The sequence below is a fragment of the Oikopleura dioica genome, chromosome PAR (genome assembly GCF_907165135.1).
Source record: "Oikopleura dioica chromosome PAR, OKI2018_I68_1.0, whole genome shotgun sequence".
Classification (NCBI taxonomy): Eukaryota; Metazoa; Chordata; class Appendicularia; order Copelata; family Oikopleuridae; genus Oikopleura; species Oikopleura dioica.
The window spans coordinates 7724392-7739363 of record NC_137293.1 but is presented as its reverse complement, the minus strand read 5'-3'; the positions used below and the strand labels follow the sequence as shown (position 1 = coordinate 7739363).

The window sequence follows — 14972 nt, the reverse complement described above, 5'->3', positions numbered from 1 at the left end:
ACTCAGTTTTTTCAAACAGGTTGCCGATTCCAGGGAACCTTTTTAGACGGTTAATAATCTCAATAAATCTAATACTGCGGACACTCGTGGGATCCCCTTGCGTCTCGATTGTGATCCAAATCCGGACTCCGTACCCGGCGTGTCCGTCTTTCTTCCCAGATTTACTGATGGAAAGATCGAGAAGGGGGGCAGTTAAAATTTATTAAAACTTTTGCGAAGATGACGCATTTCCTTTTGAAAATCTTAATTCTTTATCATTGCAAAAACGTCGCCGAACCTAGTTTTGCGGTTGATTTTCCCGGTTGGTTCTTAATTAGCCATTTAACCCCCCTTCGTTTCACTATTTTTTCCCAAAAATGAACCCGTTGATTCCTTTTTTATACCATTTTTTTCCACTTCGATGGTTGTTTTTTTCCTCTCCTTCTTTTTCAACCCTCTGAGCGAAAAGGAAGAAGGTCCCCAGTGTGAATTATTCTCTTGTTAGAGGATGTTTTATGGTCGTTAGGTTGAGTTGAGAGTTTATTAGTTGAAGTAAGTCTGAGCAGGTGTAATTAAATATTTTTCAAATTTGGTTCGATTTCCCAAGAGTATTCCGCTTCGTTTAGCTCCAAACTTTGGGGCGAGCATTGAGGCAGACCACGTGGGATTGTTGTCAGCGGTCGCCCTGAAAAATAAAGAAACGGGTAATCGGGTTAATGAGGGAGTTGATGTCAAAACTACCAGCCAAATACTCTTTGTTATGTACATAATGTGAATTTAGTTCTTACCGTTTTCTTCATCTTCTACGTGAAATAAGAGCATCATCCCTGAAATAAAATAATGAGAAAAAGAAGTTCTAGCTTCGTTTCCGTGTCATGAGTCATGAACCTGAACTCCTGAACCGCCTTATTTTCATAAATTGTTCATTAGAGTCCAATCAAGTGTTCAAGACTGATCTCGCTAATTGCTATAATTACCCATCCATCTTAACATTTACGTAACCCTCCGCTCGTCCAAAATTCTGAGCAAAACAACCTATGAAGAATAACTGACTCGGGTTCTGAACAGGTAAAATGAAAAGCCGCGTAGCGGCTTTTTTAAAAACGAAGCCGCGAAGCGGCTTTGGAATCATTTAAAAATAGAGAAAAATAATTGACTTGCGAAGCCGCTTTGCGGCTTCGTTTTTAAAAAAGCCGCTACGCGGCTTTTCATTCTAGCTACTCACAACCTGACTCAGGTTTTCTCCAAAGGCTGTTGAGCCCACATATCTACAAGCTAACGATTTGATGAATTTCCAAAAGAGAGAGAAAATGTTACGCGATTTTACGGGTGTTAGGAATTTTTCTCACGCGTTAAAACGTGAAAGTAAAAAATCACCGCCCTGACATCTTTTTTTCGGCCCGAGACATCTTTCCCGGATTTACAGAAATTGCTGGTTTTGGCAAAAGGGGGCACTTTTTTGAGAGAAAATAGAACGGGCGGAACTTGTTTTCGGATTTTCAAAAAAGGGATTTCTTTCAAAAGGGGGGATTTGAAAGGGCTTAATAAATGGAGCGTGCGTTGGTTTTTCAGAAATTCTAGAGAGGGTAGTCGTTATAAGAACATTCTAAAGTCAGAGATTCAAGAAAGGTTCAAAAGAGGGGCAGATCCAAGAAAAGGAAGTGATTTTACGTCTCTGCGTTTTGATTGGCCGGTAGGCCAAATACAGCAAGCTTATTGGTCCTCCGAAAATGTACTTCGTTTTCTTGGTTCTCATATTTTTATCAACGATCTCCCATGGCCCAAGTTAGGCAAGCAATGACGATGTTTTGTCGACAAGCTTGGCGAGATTTTCTTCTATTATTAGAAGTCTGTGTTCTATTGATTTGTCTGGTTTCTTGATGTCAACAGATTAATGCTAAGTCGATCAGATTTCTGATGCATAAAACAACATCATTTAGATAAATCTGCTTCCTACAGTAAATACGAATTGAAGATTAATCGAGCGCGGAAGAATCGATTAGAGGAACGAATTGGCGGTCAGGAGTACAGATGAATTGAATTTGATACCTTCCATATTGTGGAGCGCGTTGTGGCAGTGGAGAGGCCACCAGCCAGGATTTGTGGCTTTGAAGCGCACGATCGCGTAACCTTGAGCAGGAAGCAGAATCGTGTTCTTCTGATTTGAGTTTCGGGGATTTGACTAACTGCTCAGAGCGCTTCCCAGCTGTCCGATTATTCACCGAGCGCTAATGGTTGATATGCGAAGAGCACGTGTTCTCCCTTCTTACAGAAGTTGTTTATAATAAAACGGTCCAAAAATCAAGGAAAAACGAAAAAAAATTATGCAAATTTTTGACTTTATTTTATCTTAGTACCATCGCGTAATTTCAATTACACCATTTTTGAAACCACTGAGGCCACTGAAGTTACCGTAATCATTCAATGATAACGAAGCAGCGCTTTTTCATCCATTTTTATCTGGAAAAACCGGTTTAGACTTCAACTTGTTCATCGAATTTTTTCCTCTTTCATCAAGCCTTTTGGCTGTCAAAACACTGTTATTTTAAGGCTATCCTGTAATTTTTTCTTAGAAGATTATATTCAGAACTAATTTCAACCCTCCGCGAAAGACCTTTGACTCTCTCCCAGTCTAATTATGAACTTGGCGTTCATCAAACGTGAGTAATAGTCAAATGAAGAAACCTTGGTGCAAAGAGATCACCTTATGGCTAGGGTAAAATGCTAAAAGTCAAACTGTCTGTTTCAAAAACAGTCTAAACGCCTCTTTAAAGAATTTTAAGCTGCCCCCTTTTTCAACTTCTGGGAAGCTTATGTTTCTTCTTTGTATAGTAATCAGTCCTCTCAGAAACTCATTCCTGAATTGGCCTGTCGAAATTCGCCCGTTTCGCTATTTTTTCTTCTTTCCACTTTTTTCACGATTTCTTTTTTAGAAAAAAATTGGCGGGTCGAAAGGGAGGAGCTGCATTTTTTACATAAAAACAGTCTCCCAGCCCCAAATCGAACAAAATAGCTGACATTTTTGATTTTCTAATATAAAATGCCTCTCTAAATTTCGTTGCGAAAACAAGATATCGATCTTAGAGCACTAGAATGGCACGTGAGCGCAGTGCGGCGCGGAAATTGAAAGTCGCAATTTGTTAGTTCACTTTACGCGCATTTAGAACGAAATGGGCAGTGCGGGGGATGTGCGCGATAAATAAATAGCAGCACTGCTAACAAGACGAAGCATTTTTTTCGTAACTGTTTTGCTTATTCAAGCATAAAAAAGCTACATTGAGACGAAGTTTTGGGCTTCTTGAAAGTATATGCTCGGAAACCTGTGTGGAAAACCTGAGTCAGGCTTTAAAAAAGCATAAATGAAAAGCCGCAATGATTTATTTGCGAAGCCGCTTCGCGTCTTCGTTTTCAAAAAGGCCGCTACGCGGCTTTTCATTAATGCTGTTTCAAAGCCTGACTCAGGTTTTCTACACAGGTTGCCGAGGCCTGTCTTATGTAAACCCATTTTGAATGAATGTCTTTAGAGCCTTTTCTAGTAGCTCTGAGTTTGAAGAAGCGTTTGAGTTCAAAGAAGAACATGAATTTAAAACAGATCCGCGGATCTTCATTCAAGAACTTGAATCGTTTCCTGGTGCATTGTACATGCAGGGTTATCGCACTTGCAGTTGGCTCAGTACGTGTTAGTTGATATGTTAAGTTTTCAAGGAATTTACTGACTTCTTCGAATTATAAGCCTTATATTCTACGTTTTTAAATATAAATATATCTACATCTACGTCATAATTATTTATGATAAAATTTGTCTCGTTGCCGGCGCATTAGATTTCGTGAAACAACGACAATTTAGAGTAAAATTACAAAAGAAAGTGTTTTGAAAACATCATCTGTTCTCTTGATTCTGTTAAAACTTAAAAAAAAGACCTTTTTAAAACAAAGGGAAAACATTCGTCTTTTCGCCGAAATAGCGGTCTCAGACTGACAAAAAGCTATGCAAATTTACTGTTTAGAGATTTCGCGAACCAGCTGAGCTGTCTGAGCTGTATGCCATGACATTGACAGTACATTGTTCCTTTTAGCAGTTTCTAAAACAATGCTTTTATGTAGTGAAAAAATGCATAAAATCGAGAATTCGATTACGAAAGAATTTTTTTGCTTTTCAAAGGGAAATTTCTGTCGCTTCAACTACAAGCACTAGAATATCAAACAGCTGAGCCAAGTCCTTGAGGAATTTACTCATCGATTTGATTGAGCCGTTTTTGTACGTCTCTGGAAAACCTAAAAAAGCAAACAAGGGCATTGCGACTTCTTGCGGCGATATTAACCCTCAGCGGACGGATATTTCAACAATGCGGCTTCAAACTTACCCATATCGATGAGAAACATGTCGTGCCCATGCAGGTGCGCAGTGTGATAAGTCCACATCAGCCTTCGTCGGTCCGCGCTAGAAACCGAAAAAGGTTGAGTCTTTTTTTTCACCAATTTTTATTTTATCAAATACCGCCCTTAACATGCTGACCTCTAATTTTTAAAGCCATATTTCTAATCTTACGACAAGCAGAATTAGAATTAACAGTACTTATTTTAAGAGTACTTTGTTCTAGCCTGATAACCTGTCTAAAAACCTGAGTCAGGGTCCTGAAAGAGCTTCGCGGCTTCTTAAAAGCAATTTCTGGATCCTGACTCAGGTTTTTAGACAGGTTTTCAGACCAGATAATAGTATTTAATACAGGTCAACAACATGTGTTAAAACCTGAGTCAGGGTCCTGAAAGAGCTTCGCGGCGCCTTAAAAGCATTTTCAGGACCCTGACTCAGGTTTTTAGACAGGTTGTTGAACCCTGACATTTTTTTCTCACCGTGGATTTTCGGCTCCAACAAATCGTATTTCAACTCTTCGAAACTGATGTCGATAAAGTTTTTTTTACATAAATTTTAACATTTTGAACAAGAAATCAACAAGATCTAAATTAGATCTGTCGGATTTGAAAATTAGATGCGGCACCAGAATTTGGTCCTTTTTGACGTGAATAACTTGAGTGCACTCTGCGCCTTCAGTCGGAACGTCGTACAAACTAAATTGTGGTGAGACAAAATTCTAGCGGTCGGTTCTTTTCACCTCGAAAATTGGCACTCTTCGAGATATTTTGAGCCTTCGTACAGCGGTCTGTTCTTTATTTTGGCTCCATCTATGAACTCTTTGCCGCAGATATCGACAAGTAGGAAAGGAGATTATGTATACGTGGCCTTGTAAAGACGTCCTCTCGGAAAGTACTGTTATCGTGTCAAGGCTAAGACAGGCTAGCTCTCTTATCTTAAAAGATAGCGGATCTTATGAGATCATAAAAGTATGCATGTTCTATTTGAATTTGATCTAGTAGCTTCTGAGCTCGACAACCTGAGCAGAAAACCTGAGTAAGGGTCTAAAAGATGTTTGATGAAAAGCCGCTACGCGGCTTTTTTAAAAACGAAGCCGCAAAGCGGCTTCGCGAAATCAGCATCCCAATCAAATCTATACGACTTTCAGACCCTGCCACAGGTTTTTACACAGGTTGCCGAGTCCAGAATTGCCTGATTAAATATTTTTTATTGATGAGCCAATTTCCCGGATATTTGAATTTGATGTTGTTGATGCTCGAGCCAACTGCGAAATTGAATGTAACATTCAGCAAATGATCGATTCGTTCATCCTTGTGCGGCGAATATGTCTTTGATTTGGACTCCGGAAGCCGTCAAGTTAATTGCGAATTGTCACGTGACAGCGAAAACTCTCGCGAACTCGAGGAGCACCTCTCATTTTTTGGAAGAGTAAGTCGTATTTTTTACTTAGTGTTAATATCTTTCGCCACGCATAATAAACAGAAAAAAAACTTTGGGAACATACATTTTGAGAGCGGTGACAAAGGGGTGCGAGAGTTTTCGGAGATGAACTTATGTAAGATAAGAGCGGCAGCTAAGTGAGCTCATTTCCGGGTTCCTCGACGTGGGAAGCTGTTGGACGACGTGTCCTTTTTCATGTTCAATGATTATTGAAGGATCTGAGTTCGGAAAAAATGAAACTTGATTTTTAACAAGTTGAGCACGATCCTTCTCAGCGAGTCGATCGTTTTACAAGTGTGATACTTGTACTTATTAGCTTTATCTTCAAAATGAGTTGAAACCTGTTCGACGGAAAACGCTACTAATTAATTTCATTAGAGTTAGGTTCAACCCTTGGCCAGTCGCGGATATCGTCCCCACGGACAGTTGAGCGTAACGCAGGGCCGCAAATCGGTACAAATCTCGTCAAGTGGACGCTTTTGACAGTTTCACAAGTGAAGCCCTGAGTATTGCGACAGGCATTTTTTACGATTGTCGCATTCGATGTCGAGATTTTCGTGAAAACTGAGCTTGACTTCAGTAAGTGGTGTCACGACCCTGTGGTGGGGTCTGATCACTTCTGTGGCGGAACTTCTTCTGATCACGATATCCGCAAACGGCACCTCAACTATTTCGGGTGAGCAAAACACAGAACAGCGATTTTACAACATCGATTTCCACGGCTCAGTAAGATTCTGGCAAATGCCATATTTTTTGAAAAAGCATTTTTCCTTCGAAGACATAAAAAAGACTTCCTCTTGCTCTTAAATTCTACGTTCCAAATATGCAAATCTCAGTCGATGAATTCCACCTAGGAATGGTTCGTAACGAGCTGGATTTCCATTCTTCTGAACGTGATAACGCTTATCACCAACTTGTAATTTATGGAAAGTATATGTTTACAGTCTGCTTCCACGCTTTCCATGCTCTTATCAGCGCCAGCACTTTTTTCCTGTCTAATCAGCATATGCGCCGCGAATCAAACGGACGCTCACCCTTCCTGCCTTGCATTGGTAGCCTTTTCAAAAGTTCGAAAAGAGACGATTACATCCATAAATTCGTCTCTTTTCGATCTTTTTCCTTTGCACTCGACCATCAGCTCTGCTCGTAGATATAAGTCACCACTTTGTCATAAGTTCCTTATTTCGATATTACAAGAGCGATAACACAAAATCTGACAGTCAGATCGTTTTAGAATGCATCGACTTAAGATTACGATGTTGAGATCTCCAACTATATAAAGCTACTGTACGAATTTTTAAGAGCTCTTGGAGGGCCTTAAAATTATTTTAAGGAACTCGACTCCAGGTAGCAGGGAGACAAATGACGTAAGTTTCGCCTATGCCGATAACGATATCATCCACTTGAACCTCTTCTAGCTCTCCTTATCTGGGACTCACCGAGTGTTCCTTTTTTCACATACACCCAAATACAAAATTAAACAGTACCTTTCCAGTTCCCCCTGAGAAAAGAAAAAATCATGATCGATCATTTTTTCAAATTTGGATCGTTCCTTTCCCAAGGAAGTATAAATGTCTTTCATTTAGAAAAACCACGCAATTATCCGGTACGAGTCACAAATGCGTACCTTCCTTGCATGTCTAGCTTAATCACCCGCCTGTCAATTTCGCCTGAATCAGCGTACGAGCAAGGAAACTCGATGTCGTCCCGTTCCTCCATCAGTTTCGACAACGGTGAATTTCTGTCTGTCGTGGCGATAAAATTTGATCGGAAACTCGAACCCGCCATGTATCACGTGTACCAGAATCGTCGGCTCCGTTTCTGGCACTCAAGCGCGGTTGCTTTAAAAGAAAAAGAGACGAATCTGTCTCTATCCATTTCTCAATGGTGGGTCCTTGAAATTGATTTGTTTACAGTTCTACTATATTTGAAACAAAATGGAATAACCGTTAAATACCGTTAATTTGAGCATCTTACAAGCTATTTTAAACCAGACAGCAGCTGAGCTTTTGGTAAAACAAAGTGGAAGAACATCCTTTATCCTATTTGGCAGCTAATGCATCTGCAATAGAGTAATAAGTGCTAGAGTTTTAGAATAGTTCATAGTTACGTTTTTATCTTGTTGTTACACCAAGACCTTATACTAATAGATTTTGGTGTAACAGCAAGATCTATTGCTACATTTATTTTCTTATTAGAAAGTAATTTGTAAGAATTCAACGCCCATCAGTTACCGAAATTTATCAGTCTGGCCAGTCTATTCGGCCGACTACGGAATGAGATAAAGTCGCAAATTATAAGGTGTCTGGTGATTGAGATAAGAAATCATCAATCTCGCGCGAGTAGACGTGCGCAAGAAGTGACCAACCGCGCCCTTCGTAGGTCTCTAAAATCGATGACGACGCTTCAGAGTAGTTTTCTGGGTTTCGCCACTGCCCGTGACCGTTTACCAAGATCGAGTCTTTCGCCGGTTACGTTTTTTATTGACATCAAAAACGCGCCAATGCCGCTTTAGAAAATAGAGAGCGAACCGGTTTCCATACACAAGCTGCTAACTTTGACGCCCTTTGTAAAGCTCTCCTCCGCGTGATTACAGTGAGCCATGCCAGTTCCTGAAAATTTCGTGTCCGCTCTATATCAAGTGGTTTATCGAGTTTTAATTTCACTTCACGCTTGATTTCTTGTTTCAAAATTTTAATTTCAAAATTACCTGATTTTCCGAAAGGATTAGAGGTGACAATGTCCAGCGAGTTTGTCTGAAACCAATCGAATAAGACTCAGAAACGAGTCCATTAAATTTTATGCGGATAAAAATGGTAACGCGCCTTCTCTAAACTAATCCTAATGATTCACTACGTAAAATCCCCCTGCTTTGAAAATTTCATAAATAACCGTTTTGCGACGCAAACGAAACGACTAACCGTAGGCCGCACTCATTGGATTATCGCGCTTTTCGGCGAAATTCTTACAGAAAATATTCAAATATAATTAACCCCAACTATGTAGGTCGGCTTAAAAATATGGGTCCTAAAAGAATTTAAATTTAACGGGGACTTCAATACCGGATTTTTAGATTTCCTGTGTATATTTACAAAAGAAAAAAGGGGAGGTCGGAGAAAAGGATTAAAAAAAATTTTACTAAGGAAGGATTAAATTTTTAAGTTGGCGGATTTTAGATAAGAAAAAGGGCTTTCTTTGTCGAAATCTTTACTTGTCAATACTAACTCGTTCCTAAAGGAATCCCAGGTGTATAAGCACTTGGATCGTGAATTATGATGCCGCCAAAGATCCCGTCCATCCGCTGGTTAGCTAACTGTACAAGGCTCTCTAATGGACTGAATTACAGTATTAACTTGCATTAACTTAATTACGGCGTGTTAGGGATCAAATAATCGCGCTATCTTCGAGAGCCCTAGAATGAGTGTGGTACCAGAAAGTACCGGCATTTTCCGCTTTCCAGGAATATGTGAATTTTTGATGCGGGAGAATCGGACATTGGTTGATAAAAGCAGCTCCATCCATCCAGAAATTATTCGTCATCTGAATGATTGAAAAATCTTTGATTTTAAAACGAGACATTAGATTATATTCCTGTTGGTATGGAACTGGTCAGCTGCCAAGCCGCCAAGATCAAGAATGGAAAAAATTCTGGCCTGTCGGTGACAAGTCATGTTCCGGGAGATTTGCGGGTGTTCACTTGGCACCCTAATTAACGACTGGCGAAAACGGTATTACGAGGAATTGCCGCGCTGCTCAGGTGCTCAGTTGATGAGCCAATTACCCGAGAAACTAAAACTTTATACAAAACTGGCTGATTCAATTCAAGAAGGAATATTTCATAATGTCACACTTTTGTTAGGTCGAGTTCTTTGTCCCACTTTGTCAACTATTTTTGAATAATCCAAATTAGAAAAAATGATCTGTTCGATCTTGTTTCTTGGAAGTATCGTTTTGATACCGTAAGTTTCAAAACATAAAAAGAAAAAACGGTAGATAATGATTGTTTCATATTATTTATAAACTAAGATGATGCATATTATGAAGATATTATTTTTCGTGACAAAATTTTAGAGTCCGCGCCTGCGGTGTAAAAGATGGATGATGATGTTTGGGCTGGCGATATGTACCGATAAGGATTAAAATTTATGTTTTCCTTTGGAAGGAAAAAGTGATAAGAAAGTTAAAATTTCAGCAAATGAAGAGAGAGTCGTGCTTTTTGGATTACGATGACGTCTAGGAAGTTAAAAAAATATGGTGCTGAGTGGAAAATGAAGCACTGACTGTATTTCATACTGTGAAGAAGGCGATGTGTCGATCTATTTTATCTGATATAAAATACAATAATATAGATTTGGGAGTCATTTTTGACTAAAAAAACGGGGACTACAGCGATATTCTCATCCGCCACTCATTGTCAGCTCATATAAAAATCAGTGGCTTCATAAGATTCCTTCTCAGAAGGAAGAATAACCTGATTATTTAAAAACAAGAGAAAAAAGGAACTCATGAAGCTGAATTTTTTCATTACACTTCTGTCGCTGGTCTACGCGGATTTGGCCTGGTACAACCGAATGCAGAACAACTTGAATTTCCACGCGATCCGGCGAAATTCAAGAGCGAATTTGAAATTAAAAATGAAAAAGAGAATTGCTAGATTTCTGAAAAATAATTAATTATTTCTACTTCTTGCTTAATAAATCCTTGCTTTTTAATTTAAAAAATTGCTTACCAAAATACCATGCCAGTGAACGGTCGCAGCCTGAATCGGCATTTCGTTCCTGACATTGACAATGACGGCTGCTCCCTTTCTGACTCGAATAACCGGCCCTGGGAAGTGGTTGTTGATGGTGATGATTCTCCGATATTCGCGCCCGTCAAGCATCTGAATATTCCGCAGCTCATCTTCCGGCTTTTTGAATTTCCCATCTGCGTCTTTTGGCGCTTTACTTTTTCGATTTCCCGCAATCCATTTTGAATTTGCCATCCAATTCGAAATTTTCGCGAACGAAAATTTATTCAATTCAGAATTTCTTCGTGGAAACCTTCCTGTAAAACCGATTTGTTTTAACATTCACTTTCGCTTCTTTGGGGTCAATTTCGACGGCGTATTCTTTTGTTCTGCCGTCATCGTGATCTGTAGTTCGCCAGGTAGTACTGTGTCGCTCAGCAATAATCCTAAAACATGAATTTTAGGGTTTCATTTTCGGCTAGAAAAATCCGAGAAGCCGCTTCGAGAAACAAATAAAGGAGCCGCGCTTCGCGCGGCATTTTTTTTTATCATTTTTGGCTCGAAACCCGAAGCGGCTTCTCGGATTTTTCTATCGACAATTTTGTGAACATGTATATTTTGGCTAAGTTTGACCCGAAACAACGCTGGTTTATTTATTCCACATGCGTAATACAGTATTACTAATACTGTAAAAAAGGGTATAATACTGTACCAGTTATACTCGCAAATCATCGAGTCGCAAGCATTGTCGCAATACTCATCGTAATTACAAACAACGTGTCTTGCAAACGAGTTTCATAGTTTTTCAATAATCCAATTTGTTAGGGCAATTTTCGAGTCAAAAAACGTATACATAAATAACGTAGAGCTTGCGAAGTCCGCAAAAACGGCTATTAACAACAAGAGCCTTTTTGTCTGGCCGTCAAAAGTCGCGTAAAGCATAAGTCTATAATAACGAGCATTTGAAGACGCAAATCCTTAGAAAAAGTGAATAAAGGTGAAAATTTAAACGTTTTGAGGTGAAAACCCGTTTCTTTTTGGATTTGGTCCTGAAAACTGGGCTCGGCAACCTGTGTAAATATCCTGAGTCAGGTTCTTGAAAGTTTAAATCAAAAGCCGCGCAGCGGCTTATTTAAAGACGAAGCCACGAGGCGGCTTTGCTAGAATTTAATCAAAGATTAAAATGATTTTCTTCCGAAGCCTACGCGGCTTTCGATTTTAGCTCTTTGGAATCTGACTCAGATTTTCTTCACAGGTTTCCGAGCCCAGCCTGAAAAGCCTGTCGCAAGAAACGCCAAAAACGGCCAAATTCTCATTATTCTCTGAAGAGGTAACTGAGGAATACGAAAAAGTTCGCAGCTCAAAAGTTTCTGGATTAGATCTGTTTAGATAGAACGTCCTCGACAGGAATCCAAAAAACTCGCAATCGATCTTAATCCGATCCCGCAGATTTTTAATGCTAATAAAACTTACTGTAACTTTACCGACTTTCTCATGCGATCTTCCAATCATCGATTTTCGAGAAAAAAGAACGGCCATTTGCTCCAAATGAACATCTTACCATCACGAATTTGAAAAATTGAAAGCTCGAAATGCCTCAATTTCTAACTGACCATGAAATATTTGCTTATTAGATGCCAGTTTGTTTCTATTGAAACTACTTTTGGTAAAGAAAAATTAACGAAATTCATGAAGAATTTATTTTCCAGCGCGAAAATGTCGAAAATTTCGATGATTTCGAAGATTTAAAGATTAGCGGAAGCTTCCATAAGCCGTAAATTCGAAGCCAATACAAACATTTCAGGGATTCTTCTTCTAGCTTGCTGAATACGCGCTTTGCACGGTTACTATAATCTTTAGGCAATACGCATGAGCCTGATGACTTCAAAGGAAAAACAACAATTCCTGCATTCCTGAACGATTGATCCTCAAATCGAGACGAGCGTAAAATCGTAAACAAAACTGGCCATGCATTCCAGTGGGGAATGATATTTCCGGGCGTAGGGATGCTTCGATCTGACATGAGCTTTTGGTCACTCTTTTTCTAGCTTTCTAAAATGCACAATCATCAAATCAGCCATCATCCTTTTGGTTGACCAATGCAGGTACCGTATACCTACGTAGAGCAGAGTAATTGATTCAATTTATTTGTCACTGTCGATAATTAATAACTGATTTTTGTTTGTATGACAACATCAAAAATATAATTTAATCAAAATTGTCAGTAAAACGGCAAAACAATACGATATTTAACAAAACTGGCCACGTTTTTCAGTGGGTAATGATATTTCTGGACGTAGGGATGCTTAAATCTGACAATAGCTTTTGGTCACTGTTTTTCTTGCTTTTATTATTACTATTTTCTATGATGCACCAGCCGGAATAACTACGTAGATTTTGATGAATTCAATAATTTTTCACTGACTTTTGTTGACAATAAATCGAATATTTTTATTTGTATGAGTCTTTGATTGAAATCTTGAAATTTATATCGAGAACATGACACAAGAATGAAATTTCAAATGCAAAAGTTGGAAGTTGTTTCATATAAGACAGGATAAATATTACCAGGATGCGACGAAATTATTTCTGTGTTAATCAGCTGGCCCTCTTTCACATAGATTCTTTCCACTGGATATATTATATTGATACCATCGAGGCTTGTCGGAGTATTCCCAGAAGCAACGTAAACATAAGGTCCAATTTTTATTGATGAGCCAACAAAATTAAACTGAAAAATGCAAAAAAATATTTTTGAAGATTCATTCGGGTTAAACTTACAGCCTTTAATAACCCAAGAAGTGACCACTCTCCTTTTTTGAGCAACCAAAGTTCTTTTGTCTCATATTCAGTATCCCAGTTGTTTCCTCCTGCAAATAATAACGAACCGTTATCAAGACCAGTAAGAGTGTGACCGTAGATAGTTCTACATAAGTGTATGATTTAAAATACAAAATATAAATATAAATGATCATGAATCATTTAAAATAATATATAACCTTGGGTGATCCTGGATTATGGATTTCCAGCCATCTGGGGTGTACGTTTCTACTTTACGATGACTATCTTGCTTTCTACCGCCAACGGTTATTGGTTCACCTTCGTATAATCCAAGCCTTCCCATTTCATGAGTATAACGAGATGATCTCGTCAATTTTACAGTTGTCCCGTCGAAAATTTCACATCCTCTATCTACTGGTGTGCCTGGTAGAGCATAATCCTCAATAGGAAAGCAAATCAAAGCTTAAATTTCTCTATATAAATGATTATTAAATATAATGAAACCTTTTGCACCATTCTCAATTGATAGAGAGCCGCCAGAAAATCCATGTTTAAAATTTAATTGTACAGAAAGCAGAGAAAAATCACAACCAACAAGCTTTCCAATCTTAAAAATTTAAAAAAAAAACAATCATAAATTATCATAAATAAACCTTTCGAGAATCAAAAACATAAAGAGAATCCCTTATGACTGCAAAAAGGTTGCCTGAGGCAGCAAAATTATCAGGAGCAGTTATCGTTGGCCTTGTAATTGTTGAACCGTCGCCAGAGGTAATGTATGAGTGAATGGATGATGTACTTATTTGATACAATAAGACCAATAAGTGATCATCAGCCTATTCAGTAAGTAACATTAGATTTTTATTTTTTTTATACTGGACTCGGTTCTGTGCCATCGTTACAAATTGGATGTCCACATCCAGCGCAGCCAGCGGGGCACTCAATACCACAGGGACAAAAAGAGGTGCAATCTTATAATAATTATTGAGAGTATTGAGACTGATTATAAGATTATTATTTTCTTTAATAATCATTATGCATATAATTATGAAAAATAAATATTTAAAATTATCTAAAATTTATTTCTTATCACCTGAAAATATTTTCAAGCATTCATTTTGACATAAAGACGAGTCACAATCCGATAAGCATTGTAAATAATCAAGTCGACAATAGCCCGAGCACTCGTCATATAAATCCTCATCACTTTAAATGAACGAAACGTTAGGTTTTCGATAAGTTTTTAGTTGACTTACACGCACGACTTTGTCATATTATTTGAATATGTCTTATTTTCACCGGGGACAGCATTAGTTATACTTTCATCTCGAAGAGATGCTCTTGCATTAGAAATATCAAGCAATGCCAGAAAAAGAAATAAATCTATAGATAAAATCATTCTCTACTCAGAATAAAATTTTTCGAAAACGTGTCTCAATAAATACATGTAACTCAAGGTCAAAAGGCGAATAAATGACATTTGAATATCTTTTTGCTTGATATTTGCTGAGCATAAGATGCTTTTGTCCTCGGTTGGGAAATATATCCTTTTTCGACTCTCAATCAAATAATTGCGTTTATTTGAAATTTTTTTCTTGCTTGCATCAATATTACTACGAAACTCAAAAATAAAAGCTTTGCAAAGCCTATTCATTGCTGTGAAACGGC

At 38.4% G+C, this 14972-nt stretch overlaps 3 protein-coding genes and 2 long non-coding RNA genes across 5 annotated transcripts; all 5 read right to left on the bottom strand.

Moving 5' to 3' along the window:
- Window positions 1–491: 491 nt before the first annotated feature.
- On the bottom strand, window positions 492–2251 carry LOC145705828 (uncharacterized). The gene is made up of 3 exons (XR_014134639.1): window positions 2029–2251; window positions 768–806; window positions 492–664 (listed from the first exon to the last, which is right to left on the bottom strand). It is a non-coding gene; the product is annotated as an uncharacterized LOC145705828 (long non-coding RNA).
- Window positions 2252–4135: 1884 nt separating this feature from the next.
- On the bottom strand, window positions 4136–5771 carry LOC145705176 (uncharacterized). Its single transcript, XM_081782629.1, has 6 exons — window positions 5765–5771; window positions 5094–5163; window positions 4984–5049; window positions 4834–4869; window positions 4344–4420; window positions 4136–4254 (listed from the first exon to the last, which is right to left on the bottom strand). The coding sequence occupies exons 1-6, from the start codon at window positions 5769–5771 to the stop codon at window positions 4136–4138; spliced, it is 375 nt and encodes a 124-aa protein (XP_081638755.1).
- Window positions 5772–9178: 3407 nt separating this feature from the next.
- Window positions 9179–10778, bottom strand: LOC145705147 (uncharacterized). The gene is made up of 2 exons (XM_081782601.1): window positions 10524–10778; window positions 9179–9334 (listed from the first exon to the last, which is right to left on the bottom strand). Exons 1-2 carry the CDS (start codon window positions 10776–10778, stop codon window positions 9179–9181), a joined length of 411 nt encoding a protein of 136 aa, XP_081638727.1.
- A 2263-nt stretch (window positions 10779–13041) lies between these two features.
- LOC145705143 (uncharacterized) lies at window positions 13042–14133 on the bottom strand. Its single transcript, XM_081782600.1, has 5 exons — window positions 13958–14133; window positions 13809–13911; window positions 13523–13766; window positions 13305–13449; window positions 13042–13254 (listed from the first exon to the last, which is right to left on the bottom strand). The coding sequence occupies exons 3-5, from the start codon at window positions 13645–13647 to the stop codon at window positions 13042–13044; spliced, it is 483 nt and encodes a 160-aa protein (XP_081638726.1). The 5' UTR covers window positions 13648–13766; window positions 13809–13911; window positions 13958–14133.
- Window positions 14134–14184: 51 nt separating this feature from the next.
- Window positions 14185–14715, bottom strand: LOC145705564 (uncharacterized). Its single transcript, XR_014134609.1, has 3 exons — window positions 14561–14715; window positions 14398–14510; window positions 14185–14275 (listed from the first exon to the last, which is right to left on the bottom strand). It is a non-coding gene; the product is annotated as an uncharacterized LOC145705564 (long non-coding RNA).
- Between the last annotated feature and the right edge of the window lie 257 nt (window positions 14716–14972).